Source organism: Acanthochromis polyacanthus, chromosome 1, assembly GCF_021347895.1.
Source record: "Acanthochromis polyacanthus isolate Apoly-LR-REF ecotype Palm Island chromosome 1, KAUST_Apoly_ChrSc, whole genome shotgun sequence".
Lineage (NCBI taxonomy): Eukaryota > Metazoa > Chordata > Actinopteri > Pomacentridae > Acanthochromis > Acanthochromis polyacanthus.
The window spans coordinates 13,236,946-13,264,719 of record NC_067113.1 but is presented as its reverse complement, the minus strand read 5'-3'; the positions used below and the strand labels follow the sequence as shown (position 1 = coordinate 13,264,719).

Genomic DNA, 27,774 nt, shown 5'->3' with positions numbered 1-27,774 from the left:
TCAGTTAAATAAAGACAAAACTGAGGTAATGGTTTTTGGAGCCAAGGAAGAGCGATTAAAGGTGAGCCTAGAGCTTGAGTCTTTACAGTTAAAAACTGCAGACCAGGCCAGAAATCTGGGTGTGGTGATGGACTCAGAACTCAGTTTTGGAAAACACATTAAAGCAGTTACAAAGTCGGCTTACTATCACTTAAAAAAGATCTCAAGAATTAAAGGGCTGATGTCTCAGCAGGACCTGGAAAAGCTAGTCCATGCATTTATTTTCAGTCGGCTTGATTACTGTAACAGTATCTTTACAGGTCTACCTAAAAAAACACTCAAACAACTGCAGCAGATTCAAAACTCTGCTGCCCGAGTCCTCACTAAAACCAAGAAAAGAGATCTTATAACTCCAGTTTTAAAGTCCTTACACTGGCTTCCTGTCACTCAGAGGGTAGATTTTAAAGTCCTGCTGCTGGTCTACAAAGCTTTAAATGGTCTAGGACCAAAATACATCAGAGACCTCCTGACTCAGTATGAACCACCCAGACCACTCAGGTCATCTGGATCAGATCTTTTAGTAGTTCCTAGAGTAAAAACCAAACACGGAGAAGCTGCATTCAGCTTCTATGCCCCATATATATGGAACAAACTCCCAGAAAACTGTAGATCAGCTGAAACTCTCAGCACATTTAAATCCATTCTTAAGACGTACCTGTTCTCAGCTGCTTTTGATTAAAGTATTTTAAATTATTTTAAGCCTTACTTTATGACAGTTACTTTTAACAGTTATTTTAACTCTTATTTTATGACAGTTATTTTAAACAGCCCTTGTTTTCTGACTCTTGTTTTTGATCTTTTTACTGTTCTGTTTTTCTTTTAATAATTGCCCTTGTTTTCTGACTTCTGTTTTTGATCTCTTTACTGTTCTGACTTTTTTTTAATGATTTCATAAATGTTTTCTTTTGTTTTTCTTTTAATAATCGTCATCCTCTGTTCTTAATGTCTTTGTAAAGCACTTTGAATCGCCTTGTTGTTGAAATGTGCTATATAAATAAATTTGCCTTGCCTTGCCTAATCTTTATATTAATGAGTGATCATTATACTCCATCATGTTGGTGTTTTGATAGTGGCATACAAACTGCAAAATAAATCAAATTAGGGATGTGTGTTAGGAAATTATCAGCACCTTGGTTCTAATATGACAACTCTAAACATGACCCTAGAGGTTGCGCAATCTTTCCAGCGAAAAGAAAACCACGTGTGAGGTTTGTTCAAAACTAATCTGCATATCTGTGTAAGAAACAGAAGAGCACCTCACTTCAAGGCATTTGCAGGTAGTATTTAAGTGCTGAAGCCCCTCCACTCTCACCTGCTCATCGACCCTCGCTCCTCTAAACTCCACTATTTGTCTTTCAAGTCGGTGAGGTAAGATCTTTTTCTTTTTAATATTTTAAAAGCTGATTCAGAGGTCATGTAGGAACAGGATATCTATCTATATAGACATCAGCATATCCTTCAGTGCAGTGCTTCTTGCTGCAGGGGAAACATTCAGCCCATGTTATGCACTGAAATCTATGAGGATATTTTGGGCCTCATAAATAATCTACAACTTTTTCTAGAACTTTTCAATTCATTTTTTAAACCACAACAAATCATTACATATGTCACCTTGAGGCATTTAATGTAGTTCAACAATACCCCCAGAGCGATCGCCTGCCACCAATGAGGAGAAAAAAAAAAACCTTTTAATAGAAAGAAAACCTGTAGGCTACCACGCGCAGGGTGAAACAGATCATACAAATTACATAATCATGTAATGCAATGCAATATAAACAGAGGTTTAATGGGATTAGTCTCATGTCAAAAAAATAGCGATGCAGTTTAATTTTTGTTATTATGATGTTATTGTCAGTTTTATTTGATGGAAGATTGACTATATGATGTCAGTAATTGCAAATGTTCAACCAAAAATGGCAATGCTGTGTTCTGTCATTTCATGTTTTTTTCTTGTTTTTGGCTTCAAGACTCATTTAAATTTGCTGTGTATGCCTTTATTTGAGAGCAGAGGTGGGTAGAGTAAGCCAAAAATTGTACTCAAGTAAGAGTAACGTTACTTCAAAATAATATCACTCAAGTAGGAGTAAAAAGTAGTCATCCAAAAAACTGAAGAGTAAAAAAGTATTTGGTGAAAAGACCATAGGCGTCAGTTTAGGGGGGGACAGTGGGGATGTGTCCCCCCCACTTTTTGTCAGGGTTCATTTTGTCTCCACCACATTCAAATTCTTCACATGTAAGCCGTTGTAACCCCACATATTTTTAGCAGTATAAAAAATTCCGACGCTCCTGAACGCACCATCCGCACTCAGCCGAGTGTTGCACAGACACGCAGTACACCTTCATGAGGTTAAAAAAACGTGCAGATGCTAAATTTGCGCCTGTGCCAAGTGGAAGCTCTGACCCAGGGTGTGCTTTTCCATCTGACAGTGGCTGTGGTGAGTTTGTAAACTTGTTTGCTTGTTTAACCCTGTGATTATCATATTTAATAAATATATGCATGGGGAGGCGGTTGTTTTGTTTTGACAAGTGGATGTCTTTGAATAACTACACTGAACACACTATCATACCAAATTTACTAATGGTACAATTTGCCATGAGTAAAACGCTCTGTCAGGAAAATGTGCATTATTCCTGATATAATAATACCAAATCCAGTTAGAATATGGGATGCCAGATGAATTTCAGCACTTTTGGAACAACATTTTGAAGCTGTTCGGCCTTATCTTAGCAATACCTCAGTCAGCATGGAGCAGAGCTGACGTTAATTATCACTAATAATTATCGTCCCTGGGATAGCACCACGTGGTGCTACTGAAACTAAAGAAGCTACTCTTTGTATAAAGATGTACACAGGGCTCTCACGTTTTGATCTCAGGTCACAGTGACATTTTGCTAGCTTGCGACTGTGGGGTGGTGGTGCTGGGGTAGTGGGGGTCATCACCCATCCTTAAGCACTTATAATATTTTAAACATAGACTGTATATATAGTGGACGTAGCATCTGGCTCCAGAATTGAAGCCAACCCCGAAGTGTCAAAAACTTGCAATATCACGCCGTCCGCTAGGGTTGGCTCCAAGAAGCTTTTTCTCCATAGACCCCAATTCATTTTTGGAAAAAATAAAATTTGATAGACTGATTTTCTACAGCTCAGGATTTTTTTCCCGTTAGTTTTCATGGTCAAAATGAGAGATCAGGTGGCCGATCTTAAAATAAATCAATACTGAATTTTAAATAAATCGTTAAAGTTGGTGGAGCCAGGGGGCGTGGCTATACTTGATGGACAGCAACAGAAGCCTCTGCGGTAAAACGTGGGTGGGATAAGAGAGTCCTCAGCCAATCCTGCCCCTAGTTGCTCTCTGGTCCAGTCTGTTTGATGACACTTTTTACGTCACTGGCTCCAAAAAATCCAAACCGGCGATCAGGAAGTAGCAAAATCCGGGCTTCATTTTCTCGGCGTTGAAACCAACGGGTGACGTCATGGTTAGTTTACGCCTGATTTTAAAACAAAACCCAGTTAATTAGTACTCATGTGATTTTTTTTGCCGCCACTATTACCTAATGGGTCATAATGTTACTTTGTGGTGTTCGCATATTGTATCACGTAATGATGCAACATACACTGCAAATGTTACTCTTTTTTTAGTACTTACCTCTAACATTTCTACAGTGCTCTTTCAAACTGATAATGTGCAGTTTTTATTTTAATTATAGATAAACACTTCTCATGTTCAAAGTATAACTACCTAACTTAACATTGATTATTGGTTTAAGTGTGGTACCTGGGGACAAGACTTTGCTTTTCCATGTAATTGTAGGTGTGGAGGAAGAATAAGATTAAGCTCTCCTTTTTTTTATGCAGTGGGCTGCAAAATCAAATGAGATAAGTTGTTTTTCTCTTGCCATTAGGCACAACCGTCGTATGCATGCAGTGTGCATGCAGTATGCCTCCTCTGCAGTCAGATCAACCTCATCTTACCCAGATACAGCCTTGCTATTTTCTGATTGGCTGATGTACAGCCATTTGTTATTTTTTGATTGATGGGTAGTTGTTCTTATGGCTGGGTCGCAAGGCTTCTGTTGGGCTCGATGAGACTACTGCATATAACAGTGTAACCCGGTGGGAATTGCATAATTATTTTTTATGCGTGAGAAATAACAGGTTTGGCATGTCAGCGTGTGAAAAAGTTCAAATGCGTGTGTTACACCATGGCAAAAAAAAAGTAAATGTTTATATTTGGTATGTTAGCATGTTGACTCTAAAGATATTTGAGGACATCTAGTGGTGATTATTAAGGATTATCAGATTGTTTTAATTTGCCTCAGTGAAAGCCAAAACGTGGCTGTATGGATGGACAGAGTTTTGATAAAATGGCTCATAAGGTCAAAATGTTTCAGTTGTCATTTATTAACTAAAGTTGTTGACGACAGTAATGGTAGTCAAATTGGTCCTGCTAGCTAAACCACAAGGTATACGCCGTTATATTCATGGAGTTATTGTACAGTAACTGTACAAATATCAGCGCTATTGCTGTTAGATGGCACTTACGTTGCATTTCTGCGTTGTGAAAAAAGCTCTGATGTCGGTTGCTTTTTGACATGTTCATTGGATATTTGCTGAGATTTTATTAATGAAAGAAGGCAAAAGAATGAATGGCCGCACACCGGTTGTTTAGGAGGCGGTAAACACAACGTAGCAAAATCGAACTCTTCCAAGAAACACCACAGAAGAGGAGGTCATGACCCGGATTATCCATCCATGGCGGAATTTCACTTGAATTAATAAAGAAAATAATGAGAATTATAATGATAATAAATGTTTCCAGTCTACAAACAAGAAAGGTAATAAAAGAAGGTTCATATTGTGATATTTTCTTCTTCCGCTGCTTATTTACTGGGTTTTTGCTACAGTTTGAGTTGAGTTTGAGTCATGAGACAGATTTATCGTGGTGGCTTTTTTGGAGAGCTGGCTATCTGTGTTTTTGTAATTTTTCCTTTTACTCCTTGAGTTGCTTTGTACTAAAACTGTTTGATTTGAGTGAGAATGGCTGGTTAGGCTTAAAGTCAATATTCTCCCGGTCACGGATATACGATGCGGTTTGAATGGGTTGTCATGGTAACAGCTTGTGCTCCGATGTTACTCCAGCTATGGTCCTCAGTGACCCCTGGTTTATTCTTTTGTATTCAAAATGGCTTAACCTTTATCTTATTTGCGATGAAGAGAGTTGAGTGGTTCGTTTATGTGCTGTCCCTGAGCTGTAAATCCTGTTGAGATGTAGGTGGTCTATTTGACATGCTGGTTTCAACATGAAGTTCGTTAGGGGTTCGTAATTCATGTAAACGTGTCGGCACAGCTCTCAAGCGGGTTTTATTCAATACATGACAATTACTTAAAACATGAAATAACTTATGCATTTTATAGTAGCATACCAAAAGCAACATCAATTACAGTCATCATCCCAAGCACTTCTCAAAAGTCACTTTTGCCAGTCTCCATCCCCCCCACTTTTAAAAACAAACTGACGCCCTCGGAAAAGACTATTCAAGTACTGAAAGTACTGAGTAGCTGTTTGTTTGTAATGTCTACATTTTTTTTTTTTTTTTTTAGAAATGATGTTATCAGACAGACAAAAATGTAAAATAATGTGCAAATTCTGGTATTTCCAAATAATAAAATAAAACATAGCAAAAATAAATAACATCTTTACAAAATGACAAGTTAAGGCAAAAGAAAAACAAATTTCCAAATCTCAGTTTTTCACTACATAAAGCTTTTGAAATAAATACCAGTAGTAAGGTAATGTGTTTTATGTGTGAACAGTCGAACTACTTCTCTCCAAATGGCACAGGCTCAGTAGACAGAAAACAACATTACAGGACTGAACCTGACTGAATAACTGAAAAACCACAGAGAACAAATACTCTCAGAAGTACTTTTTTTTTTCAAAAAGTTACTTAAGTAAATGTAATGGAGTAAATGTAACTTGTTATTACCCACCTCTGTTTAAGAGGACATATACTTTACTGTTATAACCTGGAGAGATGGTTCATTCTTTACTGCAGTATATGCAACTTATTGCTGATATCTCTAAAATTTGAATGCATATTTTTTGCCAACAGAGTCCTAACTCTGCCATAATGCCTCCCCCCGGCGTGTGTCTGAACATCATGGGGGCTCGTAACAAGCAAGATGGTTACGGGAACATCAACAACCCTGAGAAGTTCCTCAGTCAAGACTTCCAGCAGATGAAGCAGTACTGTCTCATCAAAGGAGTGCGCTACATCGACGACATGTTCCCTCCTGATAACAGCTCCATCGGTCAGGGGTTACTGAGCCCCTCTGACCTGAGACGTGTGGTGTGGCTGAGACCAGCGGTGAGTGATGTGAAAATGAAGAGATGTCAGATGTTCAGTCAGGCATGAAATGTTATTGCTTGAGAGATAAAGTGATTCAGTTGAGATTAATACTGCAGTGATTCAGTTTTAGTATTTTCATCTCATAATATCGTTCCACATTTCACCTAAAGTGACTGACAGACTTAAATGAAGTTTACTTATTCACTATGTAATTTGCCTCCTACTCCTCAAATACTAAAGCAGGTGCTGACAGGGGAAATACTGTACTCCACTTACTCTTACTTGAATGAATTAATATCCAGAAATATTTCCAATTTCAATATAAAATCAGTTGTCAGAACCTAACTGAGCAGGCGTTTATTATGATATATTTCAGGAACTTTACACAAAAATATTGTCGTGGGGACATAATTGAAGTTTGTTTTATTTAAACATTTTTAACATTTGTTTGACTGAAACAGACTTTATGAAGGTGTAACCCAATGTAAAACTAAAGATCTTCATGTACCATATGGCAGTACCAAAGGAAGATGGGAGGTGATGAAGTTTTAATGCCACAAACCCAACAATGGGAGATGGTTTTGGAGGAAAGTTGGAGCAGCACAGCTTTAACTTTGCTTTTATTGGTTCCCTTCTGTTTCAGAAAATTGCGTCTAATCCGTCCTTTATACTTGATGGATTCTCCAGGTTTGACTTTGGGCAAGGAGTTCTTGGTAAGAAAATTTTTTATTTGTAGTATTTTACTCTTTCCCATATCTGATTTGTTTGATGACTCCGTGACTATTTTTTTTGAACAGGAAACTGCTGGTTTCTTGCATCTATCGGAGCTCTGACATTCCGAAATCACATGTTCAGACAAGTTGTCCCTCTGGATCAAACATTTGATGAGAACTACTTCGGGCTTTTTCACTTCAGGGTAAGTACTAACAACAAAGCTGGCTATTATGTTACAAACCTAAGGAACCGGTCCTGTCATCTTGCATGGTGTGGCTTGATTTATTACTCTTCTTCAGAATTGGTTTACGGTTCCAACATGTGTAGCGGAATTACTTCACAGCTCACCAGTGTGTATTGTAGAGGAGTTTTACAGCGTTTGAGCAGCGCTACATGTGAGCTGGTGTGCTTGAGCTCCAGTGAGTGAGAGAGGGGTGCATGGAGAAAGAGGAAGGGAAGCAACGGGCCATTTTAATGCTTTAAGGGACTGTCTTCATAGAAAAAAATGTTACTATGATACACAAAGATGAGTTTTTAAGCAGTTTGATAGCTGCTCTGAGTATGTGATGCAACACAATGCCATTGTCAGGAATAAGGACACCGTGATATCTACAAATGCTTTGACTGTGACACAGTTTTTAGTATTTGACTGGATCTGCTCTAGAAGATTACATAAAATGCCATGAACATACTGAACTGTATGTATGTATGTGTAGCATAACCACTGAAGAGATTATATTGCACTCATTAAAATAAAGGGGCACCACCCCGGTTATCCAGGGAAATTATTAATTTAGGCAGAATTTCAAGGAGATTCCTGTTGAAATACAGTTGATCAGTCTGATATCTGAAAGTCTAAAGTTCTCGGTTGAAACTGATTCAGTTCTCACACACAGAAAACGCATAAGGCTGTGGATTGGTCTAAATGAAAACATTTATTAACTGTTCTACCAAAACAATACAGGTGAGCTATGTACAGTGAAAAATATAACGTGTGTGTGTATGTGCATGTGAGATTGTGTGTGTGAATCAGATTCAAATCAGCATATTAAAAGAAGAGGATTATGGTGACAGAAAGCCAGATAGCAGACGACCTGACTCAATGAAACGGCAATTTAGACTACGATCGATACGCAAAAGAGGAACGAAGTGGCTGGATGTAAATAATCAAGTGGTTAGTGACATCAACCCAGATCAGGAACAGAGAAGGCTCAGCGGCTCTTACTTTTTTAGCCGTGCTGTCAAAGTCTCTGTTTTAGGCTGGAACGTGGTCACAGGCCGGTGACGTCTTTACAACGCGCCAGAACTTCTTTGATTCCGGAGCGTCGTGTTGTCGCTATGGCAACAAGTCGAAACTTGCCTGGAGATTGGTTCTGCACAAGCAGGTCTGGAGCAGCAGACCTCTGAGGTGTTGGATACTGAGAGTGATGAACAGAGCCAGTGTCAAGCTCTTCTTCAGGGTTGATGAAAAAGTCACTTGATTAAAATGGTGGCTCTCGTTCTAGTTTAGCCGGCGTTAGCCATGTAATAAACGGATGTTGACTGGAGAGCTGCCACAAAATTTAGAAAAAAGGAAAACTGGTTCCAATTAGTTCTTGTCAGAAAAATAGATTAAAGACAAACGATAAGTTCAGGCTTATTTTGAAAGTGAGCACTATCTAACTCAAATTGCAAAAATGGAAAGAATAAACTAGCAAAAAGAAGAATGCCCAAATGAAGAAATTTCAGAGGATAAGTTACAAAAATGACACATGTCTAAGAACGGAGAACGGTTAAAGCAGCCGAAAGTGATGCGTTCGTGAAGAAGTTGAAAAGAGAAGAGAGATGCAGCAAGAGGGAGATGTGAGGTGTTGTCTGGCCTTTTGTCTGGCCAGGAGACTTCTGGGCAGAGGAAGGAACTTTCGCTCGATTTTTAGTAATCTGATTACTTTCCCTTTGTCTTCAGGAGAAAGGGGAGATGATGTTTATCAAAACGAACTAAATCGCATGGTATTAAACGTGCAAATGTGATCTGTTTATTCCTCACCATAATCCCGTCAACCAAAAGTGAACACAATCATGATTATACAGGCTAACAAATACGCGAGTTATCTAATTTATTCAAACTCTATGTGAAATGTGCTCTAGATACTAAAAATATATGTCACAGTGAGGATACGTGTTACACTTCATGTGTATGATTATGAATAACACAGTTTCACCTTTTACATTCTTAATGGGAAATAAATTCAGAGGTTAATAATGGAATTCATTCTGACATCATCATGTCCTCCGACGTCAGTAGGGGGGCCTGTGGGACTGTGGTAGAAATTGGATTAAACTAATAAAATATTAAATCTAGTTCTGTGAGGTCAAGAAGTGTCTATTTTGAATATGTTTTAGAAGAACACCTTACTGTAACTTTGGTAAACATGAAAACACAAAATACATCTCAGAAACAGTCATTTTGAGTCCATTTCTGTTTAAAACTATGGCAGTCAAACCACTTCTCCCTGTGAGTGTAAAATTTTATGACCCTGTCATTAGATCCTGCAAAAGGAAGGCAACATGGCATTCCTGGGGGAAGGAAGGTTAGGTCTGGACAAATTTTGATTAAAAGAAAACATTCACAGCAGAAGTAAGAGACATTGTCTTTCAAATGGTTATCCCAAAGTGTTAAAATTTTGCAGGAAGAACCTCCAACTCTCCACACGAGGTCTTCGTGTCACAACATACATGTAACCCAGTTCTCAGACAGAAACTGGGGGTTGTGAGGCAAGAATCACAGATGTCCTGCTGTAATTCACCTTGATGCCGTTAATGTAGCTTTTCTGTAGGGAGAGGAGAGAATTCTGGACCTGTCCAGTGTCCAAGTGGACAGTTTGATGTGGGTTCTAGACCCCCATCCTAAAAGAAAATGTTCCTTATCTGATTTGGCGTCTCCTCTGGAATTCCAAAGACCCAGCGTGTCAGCTACATATGTATGTATGCATGTATGTATGTATGTATGTATGTATGTGCAGACATTAGACATGTACATTCAAAGCTCCAGAACAGCTCCTACAGTTCGATGAGCTGTTTCCTGTTCTGTTTGTATTTAATTCTCTACCAGCAAAAACTAGTGAGCACATGTGTAATGGCACAAGTTTCAAAATATTCAGAAATATTATCTGCTCTTCTTTCTGAATATGTATTGCATTTAACACAGTTGTGAAGCTTGTTTTAAAAGAAAATGCTTATATTTCTTAAATTTATACTGATTCAGTTCTGGAGATTTGGAAGATGGGTGGATGTCATCATTGATGACAAGCTGCCTACAATCAATGGCAGACTAATCTTCGTTAAATCCAAAGACCCGAATGAGTTCTGGCCTGCTCTGCTGGAGAAGGCGTATGCCAAGTATGTGAATAAACCGCTTTTTTTTTCTCTGACATAAATAAGTTTTGTCTTATTTCTGTAAGTTTCTGTATAAAATAATATTATGCCCACTGTGTCAGGGTTTGTGGTTCCTACACTGACATGACTGCTGGAACTCCTGCAGAGGCTATGATGGACTTCACCGGTGGTGTTCACATGTGCATCGACCTTTCAAAACCCCCTGCTAACCTGTGGGGGCTGATGTGCAGAGCTGGTCAATCCAGTACACTAATGAGCTGTGCTACACCTCAAGGGGTAGGTAGCGATATACAGTACACGAAGAGGGCATGCTAAAAAGTTGTTTATCATTGTTTTTGGACAGTGCATGTAGACTATTCAGACAGATGATGTGTATTAAACTTCAACTGAACCAAAAAAGAAAAGTACTGTATCAAATTCACTGCATACGAGTTGGAGAGCTGATCTCTTGAAATGTAGAGAAAGGATGATGGATCCACATCCTTCCTGCCATGTTGAGATCATGTGGGGGAAAGAATTGTCAGAGTACTGGATGCATCATAGCAGCAAACGTTTTCATAAAAATTTCTTCACTTTTTCTTTGTTTTAAGATTTTTGTCTTCCACTGAATAATGGAGGATGTTCAACCTAAATTCTTATAAGCCATTTTTCAAAATATGCTTTATAGATAACAAAAGAAATACTTTTATGGACACTTTGTTAAAGTATACATAGCATAGTCCATACTGCAGTTTGTGCGGTGTGCTAGAAGCCAATATAATAGCAATGCACTGCTATCTACAATTGTGAGCAAAAGCTTCCATACATTGTAAAGATTGAAAGAATCATTGAAATGCATGTCTTACTAGAATGAAAATAAAACTCAATTGCATAATTCATTTATTCATTCAACAACCATTTTATTGTAACATACATGTGAAGAAATGTATATGAGACAATGGCTGTTCTCGCATACTGTAATATAGTTCTTGTTGGAAGTCTGTTTTTGAGTGTTTTGCCATTTTACCAATAGATCAGTCAGCTTTGAGCATGATCAATGTCTTCGGCTTGCAGGAGACATCTGCTAACACTGTGCTGCAGAACGGATTAGTCCAAGGCCATGCCTACAGTGTGACAGGTGTGAAACAGGTGAAGAACTGCACTTGGAATCATTCAAAAATCTAATACCACTTATTTCATAGGTTTTTAAACTTGAAGGATATTTTTGGGATTTTTCAAATCTATCTTGGCCAATCAGTGATTTCTATCAACACATTTTTTGGTCCAGTGCAATCAAGAAAGGAGATTTCCTGCTCAGTGTCAGGAGGTCACTGTCAAGGCTTGTAGTTCACATAGGTGGATTTTGTTTGGATATGGACATCCCTAACTGTAGTGTGAATAAAACCATGGACAAGTCCGTGTGCGGTCCATCCTAGAGTATGACCAAGGCTTCACTACAATATATTCCCATATCTTATGGTGAATTAGCTTGGTAGAATTCTTGAAGCACTATGTGGATCTCAGATGAACTTTAAGCTGAGAAATAGTTCTCATGTCTACATTTTACTGTTTTAAGAGAGTATTTGAAAAATCTTGAACATATCCTTTCCTGTCAAATTTGTATATTTATGGAGACATTAGTTGGTGTTTTACATTCATATTACATGCCACTGGTGTATCTCTGATGGTCAGGTTATGAGCCAAGGAAAATTTGCAAACCTAGTGCGTTTGTGGAACCCCTGGGGCCAAAGAGAGTGGTGTGGAGACTGGAGTGATCGGTAAGACCCACTCAGTGTATTAGTCTTCCAAAAGCATGCCCAAATTCAATGTTTTCTACTGTATTTTTACTTTTACCTAGGATCCAGGAGGTTGCTACAGACAGGGCTCTTTTGCTGTTTCATAATCACCTACGCTGCTGCAGAGAACACTTGAAAGGGTTAAAGCCTTGAGCATGAGAAGCCTGTCAATCCATCCTTTAGAAAATTGCTCACTGCTTATTCTAAACTGGTCAGGCCAGTTACAGTGTGGCAATCCAGTGTAATGTCTTGCCCTAAAGGTAGCTTAAAGGGATTATGGAGGATGTTTTTGTTGTTTAATTTGTCTGATTCACATAAAATGAATATACTGACCTTTAATGGACTTGTATGTATGGTTTCTAAATGAATAAAAATAAATAAATAACTGTGGACATGGCAGGACCTGAAAAACATCAGCCAATCAACGCGCTCGGACCGAGGCGTTTGCTTTGCTCCCTTTCCTGTCAATCAAAAATCTTCCGGCTCAGGCCTAGTTACGTAGATTATGTACGCCTTGGACTTACGTGTTTTGTGTATGTGTTGCTTTGGTATAGCTTCGTAGTTAGCTGGCGACTTGTTTTGCTCATCTTTTTTACATAATGGCAGATAAAGATCCAGGGGGACCCAGCCGTAAAAGAAAGTCATTTTTTGAGGTCAGAGAAAATAAAAGACAACTGGATCGCGAGAATGCAAAAACAAAAGTGATTATTGGCGAGTCATTTGGGCGATGGCGTCAGCTCAAGCAACAAATGGACCTAAAGACAGATGCCTTGGTTGCTAAATTCCTTCTGGACAGGTAAAATGTATTATTGTATTATACTGCGGCTGTAGGCAACTTCACGAGTCCTACGCAAGTTTCTGGAGGGGGGCGTTTCTTCATAAATGTTAAGAGCGGGGAGGTTAGAGGGGGGTGAGGGAGAGGTTGTATGTGCGCATGCGCATGCTATGTTCAAAGTCGTAGGAAATTAAATATCCTCTAATGCCTTTAAAGTATTGCCTTTCACCCACACAAAATGTCATTGTCAAGTTGAAAGCCACAGTTCTTCAGAATGTTCCCTCTGAATGAAGATAACATGTTGTCTCATCTCATACTAAAATGACAAACTGTCTTCAAGGTCATCTTTATGGCAAACTGTGAGTCCTCAAGATCGAGAACAGTGTCTTTCAGTGGCTGATGATGGAGAGTTCTGGTAAGCAAATTTAGTCAGATCTAAGAAACTTTTCTACGCAGCTTAATTTTTTCTGTGTCACTAATGGCTACACAGGAGAACAGTTACTGCTTTTTAATGGCAAGCTCAGGGTTTTATATTTTCAACAAACATTGAAAATAAAACTAAACATCAAAACTCACCTCTGATTTCAACAGGATGACCGTGGAAGATTTCTGTAGGTTCTACGCAGATCTCGATATCTGCGGTCTCAGTCCAGACTTCATTGAGGGAAACTCCTCTAGTCACTGGAAGACCTCCAAGCATGAAGGACGCTGGGTTGCAGGAACCACAGCTGGAGGCTGCATAAACAACAGAGGTATTCAGAAAATTAAATAAGACATTATACTATTTGTTATAGATCAGAAACTCTTGTGGTTCAAAATTTATTCTAATAAATATGCTTGATGAAACTTTAAAGCATCACAAAATGACATTTTTCATATCAGAATTTACCACAATTTGGCATTTGACGCAGATAAATATTCAATATGACTGAAATTGCCCTGATTTCATTCTGGTCTAAAAGCAATAAATGAAAACATCAGAGCAAAGCGTCGCTTTAGAAGCAGCAGGGAAAACTGCAATTCTCTCTGAGGTACAAAAAAATCACAAACAGTAAACGGTTTAAAAGTAATAAATAAAACACACAAAAAATCACAAACAGCAAACAGTTTAAAAGTAATCAATAAAACACAATACTAATACTCTAAAACGCTACTACTACACAACGTATCCTGTGGTTATTCACATTTAACATGTATTAAAACCGAATTTCCTTGTTTACCTCATAATATGTCATATATAGTGTCTGCATTAATGGAAATTTCATACTTAGAAAATGGTGGCAGTTATTTATTCATTCATCACTGAAGTAGCCAATGTTTTGTTTATGTTCTTCTAGAGGCAAATTTTTACCAGACCATGTAGTGTAAATTGAAATGACCAGCACATTATGCAAACATAAACAAATGGAAAACTAAATTGTTTGTGTTTGCTTGAGTTAATAAAACGGTGCATTTTAGTGATCTAAGAAGTAACCTTTTTTGAACTATTGACATGATCAGTTTACTCAGCTGATAAGCTAATCAAGTGCTAAGTTAGTATTGCATAATTAGTGTTTATATTCTGTTGCTTCTTACTTTTTGCAGCTACCGCGGTCTGTAATGTTTCTGATGGCCCTGTAAATTTGTTCAAATATTTCCCAAAATGCAGTCATCAGTAGTCACAATATTACAAATTTACATGTCCATCTTCCATAAGCTGGAAGATGCTTGTGCATGGTTTATGCACAAGCATAAACAGTGTTAAGTGTTTGATATAAAATAAGACAGGATTTTACATGGTGCCTAATCTAAGCACAGACTGCTCAGACCAGAGGTTAACATCATGCAGTCAAATAGGACAGCTGCATGAAAAGCTTTTCTGTCACAATGGTAGGAATGTTGTTGGGAGTATAAGCTCCTGATAGTGTTTCTCATGGCAAACTGGTCTCTGGTGAGGCGTCAAACAAAGAACTGTTCACAGCTAACCCTTACAGAGTAAATAATAATAGAATGATCCAACTCACTGGGAGGAGGGAAACCTGAGTCCTGACCTGGAGGACTGGGAGGAATCAGCTCAATGAAACAACAAGAGACTGACACCAGTGATGGAAATGGGGTCAGGTGCATTCATAGTTGGTCAGCAGCTGGTGATGGGTGCCTCGGTGGCCCCTTACTGTTAAAGCTGGCTATTCTGAATATCTCCTCACGAGGAGGGGATGGAGCCAGCGTTTGTGAGTGAGGCTGAGCAGATGAACCTGGTAGACCCAAACAGGCATCCATCCATTCATCCATTTTCTTCCGCTTATCCGGGGCCGGGTCGCGGAGGCAGCAGGCGAAGCAGGTCGTACCAGACGTCCCTCCTCCCAGCAACGCTTTCCAGCCCTTCCTGGGGGATTCCGAGGCGTTCCCAGGCCAGACAAAATATATAATCCCTCCAGCGAGTTCTGGGTCTACCCCGGGGTCTCCTCCCAGATGGACGTGCTCGGAAAACCTCCAAAGTAAGTCTCCCTGGAGGCATCCGAATCAGATGGCCAAACCACCTCAACTGGCTCCTTTCAATGTGAAAGAGCAGCGGTTCTTCTCCGAGCTCTCTCCAGATGTCTGAGCTCCTCACCCTATCCCTAAGGCTGAGCCCAGTCACCCTACGGAGGAAGCTCATTTCGGCTGCTTGTATCCACGGTCTTGTTCTTTCGGTCACTACCCGAAGCTCATGACCATAGGTGAGGGTTGGAACATAGATGGACTGGTAAATTGAGAGCTTCGCTTTACGGCTCAGCTCCCTCTTCACCACGACGGTTCAGTACAATGCCTGCATTACTGCTGACGCCGCACCAATCCGCCTGTCCATCTCTCGCTCCATTTTCCCTTCACTCGTGAACAAGATCCCGAGATACTTAAACTCCTTCACTTGGGGAAGAAACTCACCCCCAATCCGGAGGGAGCAATCAACCGGTTTCCGGCAGAGAACCATTGCCTCGGACTTGGAGGTGCTGATCCACATCCCTGCAGCTTCACACTCGGCTGCAAACCGCTCCAGTGCGTGCTGGAGGTCACGGTCTGAGGACACCAACAAAGCCACATCATTCGCAAAAAGCAGAGATGCGATCCTGAGGCTCCCAAACTGGAAACCATCCCCACCACTACTGCGCCTTGAAATCCAGTCCATGAAAACCACAAACAGGATCGGAAAAAAGGGGCAGCCCTGGCGGAGTCCAACACCCACCGGAAACGTGTCTGACTTAGTGCCGAGTATGCAGACACAGCTCTCACTTTCATCGTACAGGGACCGAACGGCTCGTAGCAATGAGCCCGGGACCCCATACTCATGCAGTGACCCCCACAAAGCCCCTCGGGGGACACGGTCATAGGCCTTCTCCAGATCCACAAAACACATGTAAACTGGCAGGTCATACTCCAATTACCCCCTCAGCAGCTCCGCAAGGGTAAAGAGCTGGTCGACAGGGACTGGAATCCGCATTGCTCCTCCTGAATCCGAGGTTCGACTATCAGTCGGATCCTCCCTTCCAGCACCCTAGAGTAAACTTTCCCGGGGAGAGTGAGAGGTGTGATACCGCGGTAATTGGCACACACTCTCCGAGCCCCCTTTTTGAAAATAGGGACCACCACCCCAGTCTGCCACTCCACAGGTAATGTACCCGATGCCCACGCGACATTGTATAGACGTGTCCACCAAGACAGTCCAACAATGTCCAGAGCCTTCAGCATCTCAGGGCGAATCTCGCCCACACCTGGTGCCTTGCCACCGAGGAGCTTCTTAACTACCTTGGTGACCTCTGCCACGGATATGGACGGAGATCCCTCCGAGTCTTCAGGCTCTGCCTCCTCCACAGAGGACGTGTTTACCGGGTTCAGGAGTTCCTCGAAGTGCTCTTTCCACCGCTCGACGACATCCTAAGTACGGGTCAACGATTCTCCACCCCGACTGTACAAAGCCTGAGTGAAGACCTGCCTCCCCTTCCTGAGGCGTCGAACGGTTTGCCAGAAATTCCCCGAGGCCGACGGAAAGTCCTTCTCCATGGTCTCCCCGAACTCCTCCCACACCCGAGTTTTAGCTTTCACAACCACCACAGCTGCCGCCCTTTTGGCCAGCCGGTACCTGTCAGCTGCTTCGGGAGACCCCCCAGCCAACCAGGCTCGAAAAGTCTCCTTTTTCAGCCTGACGGCCTCCCTCACCGCTGGTGTCCACCAGCGGGTCTTTGGATTGCCGCCGCGTCAGGCACCAGTGACCTTCAGACCACAGCTCCTAGCAGCTGCTTCTGCAATGGAGGCTTTGAACATGGACCACTCAGAATCCATGTCCCCAACCTCCCTCAGGATGCAGGAGAAACTCATCCGGAGGTGGGAGTTGAAAACCCCACGGACAGGGTCCTCCGCCAGACGCTCCCAGTTCACCCGCACTACACATTTGGGTTTACCAGGTCTGTCCGGTAGTCTTCCCCGCCATTGCATCCAACTCACCACCAGGTGGTGATCAGTTGACAGCTCTGCACCTCTCTTCACCCGAGTGTCCAAGACATACGGCCGCAGGTCTGACGATACAACTATAAAGTCAATCATCGACCTTTGGCCTAAGGTGCTCTGGTACCAAGTACACTTATGAGCAACCTTATGCTCGAACATGGTGTTTGTTATGGACAATCTATGACTAGCACAGAAGTCCAATAACAAAACACCACTCAGGTTCAGATCGGGCAGGTCGTTCCTCCCAATCACCCCCCTTCTGTTTTCTCCATTGTTGCCCACGTGAGCGTTGAAGTCTCCCAGGAGAACTATGGAATCCCCGGGCAGTACCCCTTCCAGGACACCACCCAGAGACTCCAAGAAGGCCGAATACTCTGAACTGCTGTTCAGCGCACAAGTACAGACAACAGTCAGAGTTTTCCCCTCTGCAACACGAAGTCGCAGAGAGGCGACCCTCTCGTTCTCAGGAGAGAACTCCAACAAAGCGGCGCTCAGCCGGGGGATTGTGAGTATCCCCACCCCCGCCCGGCGCCTCTCACTTTGGGCAACTCCGGAGTAGGAGAGAGTCCAACCCCTCTCCAGGATTCTGGTTCCAGAACCCTTGCTGTGCGTGGAGCTGAGCCCAACTATATCTACCCGGTATCGCTCCACCTCCCGCACCAGCTCAGGTTCCTTCCCCACCAGTGAGGTGACGTTCCACGTCCCCAGAGCTAGTCTACGGCACCAGGGGGGGCGGCACGCCCAGGCGCCCACTCCTGCCTACTGCCCGGTGGACATAGCACCCGACCACGACTTCCTGCCCTGTAGGTGGTGGGCCTACTGGGTGGTGGCCCCGTGTTACTTCTTCGGGCTGTGCCCGACCGAGCCCCACGGGACCCCAAGGCTCGGCCACCAAACGCTCTACTACAAGCTCCCTCCCCAGACCTGGCTCCAGGGGAAGGCCCCAGTTTCCCTAACCCGGGTGAGGTAGCGGCTTTACCATTTTCCGTTTTCATCGAGGTCTCCCAAACAGGCAGTAACTGAAATGGGAACATCTGGCGGATCACCCTGTCCCTGAGATCTTTAACCCCCACCAGTGGAGAATGTTAGGGGTGTTTGGGTGTGTCCAACTGGGAGGAGGCCATATGGCCGACTATGATGGAGGGATTATACTGTATAACATGTTTGGCCTGAGAACACTTTGGGATCTCCACAGAGGAGATAGAGGAAGTGACCAAGGATCAGGACATGTGGGCCACTTTGTTTAGACTGTTGCCTCTGCGACCTGATTCTTGGTTGACATGTTGGTATAACTGCAACGTATAGCTCCCACTGACTTTGACTTTGCATTTTATGAAAATACAGTATAAGCAACACTTCAACAGTGCTCTGTGGCTATAAGCTTTGGAAAGTTCAGTTTGTAGCCTTTCTTTCAATTTCATGCTTTATTGTCTTCAGTCTAAATAAATCTGCCTGTTGAAGTTCAGGGCCCACGGGCGGGCCGTTTTGATATCTGCATAAGCATTTTTCGAAATAGAACGACACTGCCAATGCTATGATTCAAACACTATACACCAATGGAAAGCTTAGATTCTCATGAGTCCACCGGTATAAACCACTTTCAGATGTGATTACCACAGTGGGTAATATAAACACATTTCTCCAACAAACAACAAAAATTTAAAGGGCACATAAAGGGCATAACTCACCTTTGGACGCTCTTTTACTGGTCAAAGATGACAATAATCCACAAAAACCGGCCAGAATCCAAGCTTCGGCATCCAGACAAAACTAGCAAGTATAATATTTTGTCCAAAACATGTCTTGAAATAAGACCCCAGGCTGTTGCCTTTTTGTGTTTTCAAGCTGTCACAGTGCTGCCACACTTGATTTCAGGTGTTTTATTAGGGAAAAAATTTAGGCGAGAATAAAAGTCATCCTAATTCAGTGTGTTCCAACATAAAATACTCTGTGCCAGTAGCACCTAGAGTAATTCTGACTGCACTGGGTCAAAATTCAGATTGTCAGCTTTCAAAGGAGACCCCAACCATGCCTGCACTCCAACCAGTTCAAGAACAGCATTCAATTTACTTTCGGTACATCTTCAGTAGAAATTTCAGGCGAAAATTGACGGAACCTAAATTCATCATCTCTCTGTCTCTGTCTTCAGAAAGTTTCTGGACTAATCCTCAGTATCGAGTCAAGATTTGCGGTGAATATTCACAGAAAGAGGATGAAACAAACATGCTGGTTTCCCTCATGCAAAAGCCTGATAAGAGGAACAGACGGCTAGTGCAAAACCTGCACATTGGATTCTCTGTGTTTGAGGTAAATATCATTCCTAATTACCTGTCATGGATACGTCATGCAAGCTGTATGCATGGGAAGTAGTTTTGAAGATTATGTGAAAACCACGTTGTAGATGATGTAATTAGAGCACCAAAAAAGCCAAAACGATGAATGTCCATGAATTTTACTGCTCCGAGTTCCTAGTTGTATTCACTTATATTTTTCACCACTAGCAATGAAAATTAGATCATTATGCACTAATAACATCGAATAACAATTTTTGAAAAATGCAGTGCAGAACTAATATCTAAAACTTAAATTCAACAACAGTTAAGTAACAAAACAGGTTTAGGTCTTGGTCAGAGCTTTTCATATAGAGTGACTGTTAACTCAATGATTTTCCTTTTGTTTCCAATATGAACAATTTGTCCACTGAATTCATTCAAGATCACTGAACAAGTAAGAAACTATTTCAATCCTTATTGACAGTTCACATACTCCAGCAGTTCAGTGTTAGAAAACTGAAATATCTGTTTTATTGCAGTATGCGGCACAGAGAGGTAAATTCCCAGCCACGTTCTTCAGCAGCCGAGCACCTGTGGTCCAGACTAAAACCTACATGGATGCCCGTGAGGTGATTGAGTTCTTTATGCTGAAGCCTGGTGAATACTTGATCGTTCCCTCCACCTTCAATCGCAGCGAGACGGCATCCTTCCTCCTGACCATCATCTCCAAGGCAGAGACCTGGTGCTAGTATGTTCCCACTCACTGTGTCAGTGCACCGAGATATGAGAAATTAATGATGCTAGACCACATTAATGCTTTTTTACTAGAAGAAAAATGATGATGTATATTGATCTTTCTCTACAGTGAGAATTCTGGTGACCATAATCATGAGCCAGTTGAAAAGGTAACAAGTAAGATATTGTGATATGGTCGGTATTCATTGCATCATGCCGTTATGTTATTAATTGTACTTTACCATTTCTAATTCGCAGGTCAAGCAGATCAAGAATGCACAGGAGGATGAAAATAAAAAAAAAATCTTCCGTCAGTACTCGGACAAGGTGATTTTTTGCTAAATGAGTGTCACTATAATTTGAAAATGTGTTCATTATTTAATGTAAATCCTATATAAATCATATTAAAGCAGCTCTAATTACTATTTTTATAAGAACAATGTCATATTTGAATGATATAAAATGGTCTGTAGATAGCTGTTGCCTGTGGATAGGAAAAGTGATGCTAATTCAGAAGTGCCCTAAAGCTGTATTCTTTCTAACAGCCAGCAGGGGGTGACTTCTCTGGTTGCAAAAAAAATCGGATTGTATGAAGCTCTTTAAGAAGATGACTATTTCATACTTGATTTACTATCTCAGTAAAGTCTTTCCAAGTGAGTTTATTGTCTTAATCACAAGTCTTTATTCTCTTACAATACAGCATGATGTTGATTTTGCAAAGTATGTTCCTATTTAGAGCAAAACAGGTGATAAAGCAGAGTGTGTTTGATAGTTGTATTAGGTTCATTTTGTCGTTATGTACTATACGAAACTATTACTTATTTAAACCGACAATTCAGGAAAACGTTTGTTACCTTGCTGACATGTTTCGACAGCCTCTGCTGTCTTCTTCAGAGCGTCATCTGATGTTTGCTGACGTGTCCTTTTTATCATGTGGTCGGTTTGACAGATCTGTCAGAGTCTGTCAAACCGACCACGCCTCCCGCCGTCCGGTGGTCTCCGGAGGATGGTGTCCCAGGTGTGCGAGAGGATGTAGGCCCCCTCGTCCCGGTTCATAGTGTGGCCTGCCCGCTTCCTATTTTTTTCATGGAGGACCTGGAAACAAAAGCCATCCACACAGCACCCACTCACTGCAGACCCACACTCTGGAAAAGATACGTCGATGACATTCTGGAAAAAGTAAAATCTGGAAACACGCAGGAGCTCACGAACCATCTGAACAATATAGACGACACAGGCAACATACAATTCACACACGAAGAAGAAATACACCGGACCATCTCATTTTTGGACATAAACACACATCACAGGCAAGACGGCAGCATTAAAATAACAGTTTTTAGAAAGCCTACACACACGGACCAGTACCTCCTCTGGACATCAGAACACCCCACAGCACACAAATTATCAGTAGTCAGAACACTTTACGAACGGACTAGGTTGTAATAACGGACGATAAAGACTGACAGGAGGAGGAAAAACACATCAAGAATGCACTTATAAACTGCCAATATCCGACATGGGCCATAACCAAAGGTAAACAAGCCAAAACCAAAGAGAAAAAACAAAAGGTAGCAAAATCAAAACACACACAAAAATTGGACAATAAAAATAAGGACATAATCACCATTCCATATATCCATGGGATAACTGAAGCAATACAACGCATTATGAGGAAACAACATCAACACAGCAGTAAAACCACATACAAAACTCCGGCAGCTGTTAGTCCATCCCAAAGACAGAATAGACCCAGACAATAAATGCAATATCATCTACGAAATACTGTGCAAATCATGTTACAACACATACATTGGTGAAACAGGCAGGTCATTCAAAACAAGAAGAAACGAACACCAAACAGAATGTAAAAAGGAAACAACTGGACGCCTCACAAGATCACAAAAAGAAAAAGCCGAACAAGAAAATAAAAAAATCAGCCATCACAGATCACTGCAGAAGACAAAATCACATTATGGACTGGGACGGGGGGAGGATTATAGCCTCGGAGACCAATAAACTGAAACGATGGATCAAGGATGCCATCGAAATCAGGAAGTGGGCGGGCCACCCTATGAACCGGGACGAGGGGGCCTACACCCTCTCGCACACCTGGGACACCATCCTCGAGAGACCACCGGACAGCGGGAGGCGTGGTCGGTTTGACAGACTCTGACAGATCTGTCAAACCGACCACGTGATAAAAAGGACACGTCAGCAAATGTCGGATGATGCTCCGAAGAAGACAGCAGAGGCTGTCGAAACATGTCAGCACGGTAACAAACTTTTTCCTGAATTGTCGGTTTAAATAAGTAATAGTTTTGTATAGAGTGTGTTTGAACTTGGGGCTTCTTTTGGACATTATAGTGTCCGTAAGTTCTCTGTCAGATCCACCCCTAGCCTGAGTTATATATCCTGATGCAATTTGAAATTTAATATCAGCAATTGCATTTAAAATGGCCTTCAGCAATTTTAAATGCAAGAAAAAAAACCTTTTTGTAATCCCAGTGTGAATAATCATCTCAATTTGACCACTTTTACAAAAAATGTCTGGTCGTGTCACTGAAAGGACATATATGCAAAGTGAATATTAGACTTTGCATTTCTTGCTTTGGTCAAGTAAACAAAAGCTCAACTGAAATGGCCACTTCCATTGTGTAAAAAGCACAAGTTTGCAAACATGTTAGCCATACTGGCTTTGAAGTCCATACTACAGAATATGAAATGTGTGTGTAATGTATCATAGTATATTAATTATCATTATATATTTTATATATTATTATATTAGTAATTAATAAATCAAATCATTTCATTTCCAGTATGAAGAAGTTGACGCAGAGCAGCTCCAGCAGCTTCTAAATGAAAATGTCCTTAAAGGTTTGGACTACAAATACTCAAACACAATACAGCATTAGATCTCAGCAAACATTAAAATACTTTTAAAGAATGTGTTTCTATTTAAAGTGTGATATACACTGTTGATGCAACTCTCTGTTTTATTTAGGAGACTTGAAATCAGGAGGTTTCACCATCGATGCCTGTCGCAGCATGGTTGCTCTGATGGATGTATCCTGTTGTAATGCATTCACACACCTCAAATAATACATTCACATATTTCTATTTTTATTTTTTGGAGATGCTGAAATGTAAAAAGAAACTCCATCTCATAACTGTAGTTACATCAAAGATATAATAGTGTACATGAAAACAAACCTGCCTGCTGTTTTGTTGATACAACACACGTTACTGGATTTGAAGGTCAGCTGAGACGTGCAGCTTTGTTACCTTAACGGTGGGTTTAAAAGACATCAATCACAGGCAAACTGAACAGTGAGGAATTCGTCCGTCTCTGGAACAAGGTCATTGAATACAAGGTAACGAGATCCGAGTCCAGCTGAAACATACGCATAAATACATATTCATCTGAATATAAATACAAAAGGATGATCATTGTTGGTGTTTTCTTCTTTCACCAGGACATTTTCTTCCTCAGTGATGTTTCAAGAACAGGAATGCTGTCACTGAGCGAGCTGAGGAATGCATTCATAGCGTCAGGTAGACCAGCAGACAATTCATCAATAATAATAATAATAATAGATTAGATTTATATAGCGCTTTTCTGGGCACTCAAAGCGCTTCACAATGGATCCATTATTCATTCACTCACACATTCTCACTCTGGTGCTGGTAAGCGACATTTGTAGCCACAGCTGCCCTGGGGCAGACTGACAGAAGCGTGGCTGCCAATCCGAGCCTACGGCCCCTCTGACCACCACCAACATTCACACACCAGTGTGAGAGCAGCACTGGAGGAAAGGCGGGTAAAGTGTCTTGCCCAAGGACACAACAGCACATGACTAGGCGAGAACAGGAATTGAACCGCCGACCCTTGGACGACCTGCTCTACCACCTGAGCCACAGCCACCCCTAAAAATAATAAGTAGAAACACACTACATATAGTGGATGTTGAACAATAAGAGAGAAAAAAAACCACAATACTGGCTCAGCGATTAGCACTGTCGCCTTTGGATCTTTCTGCATGGAGTTTGCATGTTCTCCCTGTGCATGCGTGGGTTTTCTCAAGGTATTCTGGCCTCCTCCCGCAGTACAAAAATATGCTCAGGTTAACTGATAATTCTAAATTGTCCGTAGGTGTGAATGTGAGCGTGCTTGTTTGTCTCTGTGTGTAGCCTGATGATAGACAGGGTGATCTCCTTGCACCCTAAGTCAGCAGGGATAGATTCCAGCCCCCTGGCAAGCCTAATGACAATTAAGCAATGTATAGATAATGGATGGATGGATGTTTACACAACAAGGTACACTAATATTAGAATATGTCAGAAAACTAAGCAGCGTGTACACACATACGCAAATATCAGTACATTTTCAACTCTAAAACTGACATAATTTGGATTTAAGAATCTGCAGTCAAATCTCATAATCACGCTTATTTTATTCTATTAACATTTAAAAATTGGATTTTTATTTGTGATGACTGTTTCAGTAAAAGTAAACACTGTCAAACTAGTTTTCTTTATCCTACTGTTATTAATATTATTGTGATTACTGAATCCTCGAACAACTGTGTATCTGATGATTCCCAATCCGCAGTTCCCCTCATCTTAATAGATCCCAAACAAGAGGTATGACTAGACGAAGTCTGTAAATGTCTCATACAATTTGTTGCGTTTAGATCGAAAACAGTGCAGCCCTAATTAAGAAAAACTTCAATCCCACCACATTGGGGGGTGAGAAGGGTTAGCATTAGCATTATGAACTACCCCTGCTACCTCAGTGTGTTGCATTTGTCCCCAGTAGGAAGAAAAACAGCAGATAATGTGTTTTGTGCAACTTAAAAGCAGCATGTCAGCATCTCTGCTAGATTTGCTTTTACCATCAGGAGTGAAGCCTTTGTCCTTCAAACCAGAGATTGGTGAGCACATGAAGAGAACACTTGCAGACTTGAGCCTTGTGCTGCTCCACCCAGGTTCTCGGTCAACTTGTAGAGCTGTAGAGAACAACTGCCATGAATGTAACCATCAGGTAGAGAAGATAGAGGCAAGTTCAAACTTTCCCCGGCTGAAAAAGGGTGAGACACTGTGAAAAAGAACATGATCCTCCCTTCTGATACTGCAGTGTGATGGGAGAAGCTCAATAAATGTATGTCAAGTAAGGAGGTCAGACTGTGCATCACCTTCTTCATCATCGATCTTCATTCAGCTAAACTTCATCCAGCTTTGAGGTCAAGGAACTTCTCGAACCGCAGGCACACGACCATCCATCCATTCTCTATACACCGCTTTATCCTCAGTAGGGTCACAGGGGGTGCTGGAGTCTATCCCAGCTGACTCGGGCAAAGGCAGGGGACACCCTGGACAGGTCGCCAGTCTGTCACAGGGCTACATATACAGACAAACAATCACTCTCGCATTCACACCTATGGGCAGTTTAGAGTTACCAATTAATCTCAGCATATTTTTGGACTGTGGGAGGAAGCCGGAGTACCCGGAGAAAACCCACGCATGCACAGGGAGAACATGCAAACTCCATGCAGAAAGATCCCTGAAAAGCCAGGACGTGAACCAGGGATCTTTTCGCTGCAAGGCAAAAGTGCTAACCACTACGTCACTGAGACACACAACCAGATAATTAAAATAAAAACATTTTCAGTAAATATTCATGATTTTGGATCAACTCAAGGTTAGAGACAGAGACGAGTGAGAGTTCCTGACATGCTTTTACGGGTGGTAGACCTATAAAATGTATTTAAAAAATGTGTAAGATCTGAAACCAAGTCATTACAGGAATAACATAAACTGTCAAACTCCTCCTGAACTATTACTGTGTGTTTTCAGGGATGGTGGTCAGTGATGACATGCTCAATCTGATGGCTCTGCGTTATGGTGCCTCCTCTGGTCACATGACACTGGAGAGCTTCATCAGTCTCATCCTTCGCCTGGACTGCATGAACAGTAAGTGATGCCAAGTAGACAGACAGACAGACAGACAGACAGACAGACAGACAGACAGACAGACAGACAGACAGACAGACAGACAGACAGACAGACAGACAGACAGATAGATAGATAGATAGATAGATAGATAGATAGATAGATAGATAGATAGATAGATAGATAGATAGATAGATAGATAGATTAAAAAGTTAACAGAATAATACAGCATGGTGCTGTAGGGCTACTGGAGAGGCTGCCATCACTTTCAGCACCCGGAGGTATATACACTGGTGGATGTGGAACAAATGATGACAAGGGATATGTAAAATATCAGAAAATGTCTACTGTGCTTTACAGTGTACATAAATTAAAAATATATAATTTCATACTAGAAAAATGTAAAGATTTTTATTTAAAAGGCAACTGGATGATCATAATTTTCTAGCTTCTAACATTTTATTAAAGTTCTTCGTCTGTCTTACAATCTGTGTGTTGCTCGGCAGAAATCTTCAAACAACTGTCTGACGGAAAAGGCATGACCCTTCAACAGTCAGAGGTAATAAAGTCACCATCTTGCTTCTTGTTTTTAACTTTTCACATGGCACTGTTGGTGATAACCTGCCTGTCTTTATTTCCAGTGGATGTACATTTCAATGTACACGTAATCCAGCAGTGAGGATGAATGCATCTGGAAATACAGCTAAAAATATTTCAAAGGAGTGTTTTCTTTACAATTTGTCAGATTGTAAAATGAATAAAAAGTACTTGTCTGTGATTAAGTCATTACACTTTACTACTGCTGAGGCTCTGCAAAAAATAATGTGAAAAATGGAGTCAGATTTCTGTCAGTATAATGAGATTTGTAAAAAAAAAAAAAAAAAAAGAAAAGAAAAATGGTATAATTTGAGAGTGAATAAAACTCACTGCTGACAGCCTTCACTCAAAAACCCATTAACCAAATGGAACATGCCTCAGAACTGTGCAAAAAAAGTCAGGCAGTGCAAATGGGATGCTGGCAGCATTACCACAGAGCTGAAAGTGATGGTAAAACCCTGATAAGTGAAGAAGATGCAGGAAGAACTGAGAACAAAAGTTCACAGAAAAAAGACCAATAGCTAAAACTTCATTTTTAAGATGAGCTTTTTTCTTCAATGAGTTTTTTTTCTATCTCGAATTCCTTTTTTAATGGTCATTTAAGAAGTTTTATTTGATTGTACTGGCATAAATCTGTTTTCATATAGTCATCGCATTGCCAAATTTGCAACACAAAGCTGATACATGTTTGTAGACTTTAAGTCATAATGTTAGAGGAACCTTA

The 27,774-nt window shown here is 41.1% G+C and overlaps 1 protein-coding gene across 1 annotated transcript; it reads left to right on the top strand.

Moving 5' to 3' along the window:
* Nucleotides 1-1,224: 1,224 nt before the first annotated feature.
* Nucleotides 1,225-27,350, top strand: LOC110971670 (calpain-1 catalytic subunit-like). Its single transcript, XM_051957658.1, has 22 exons — nucleotides 1,225-1,407; nucleotides 6,157-6,411; nucleotides 7,037-7,106; nucleotides 7,191-7,309; nucleotides 10,352-10,485; nucleotides 10,584-10,758; nucleotides 11,536-11,610; nucleotides 12,154-12,239; nucleotides 13,373-13,447; nucleotides 13,624-13,784; nucleotides 19,643-19,800; nucleotides 20,209-20,220; nucleotides 20,306-20,514; nucleotides 20,632-20,671; nucleotides 20,760-20,828; nucleotides 23,321-23,378; nucleotides 23,506-23,567; nucleotides 23,807-23,875; nucleotides 23,978-24,056; nucleotides 26,358-26,474; nucleotides 26,960-27,012; nucleotides 27,095-27,350. The coding sequence occupies exons 2-22, from the start codon at nucleotides 6,175-6,177 to the stop codon at nucleotides 27,119-27,121; spliced, it is 2,085 nt and encodes a 694-aa protein (XP_051813618.1). The 5' UTR covers nucleotides 1,225-1,407; nucleotides 6,157-6,174; the 3' UTR covers nucleotides 27,122-27,350.
* Nucleotides 27,351-27,774: the final 424 nt, after the last annotated feature.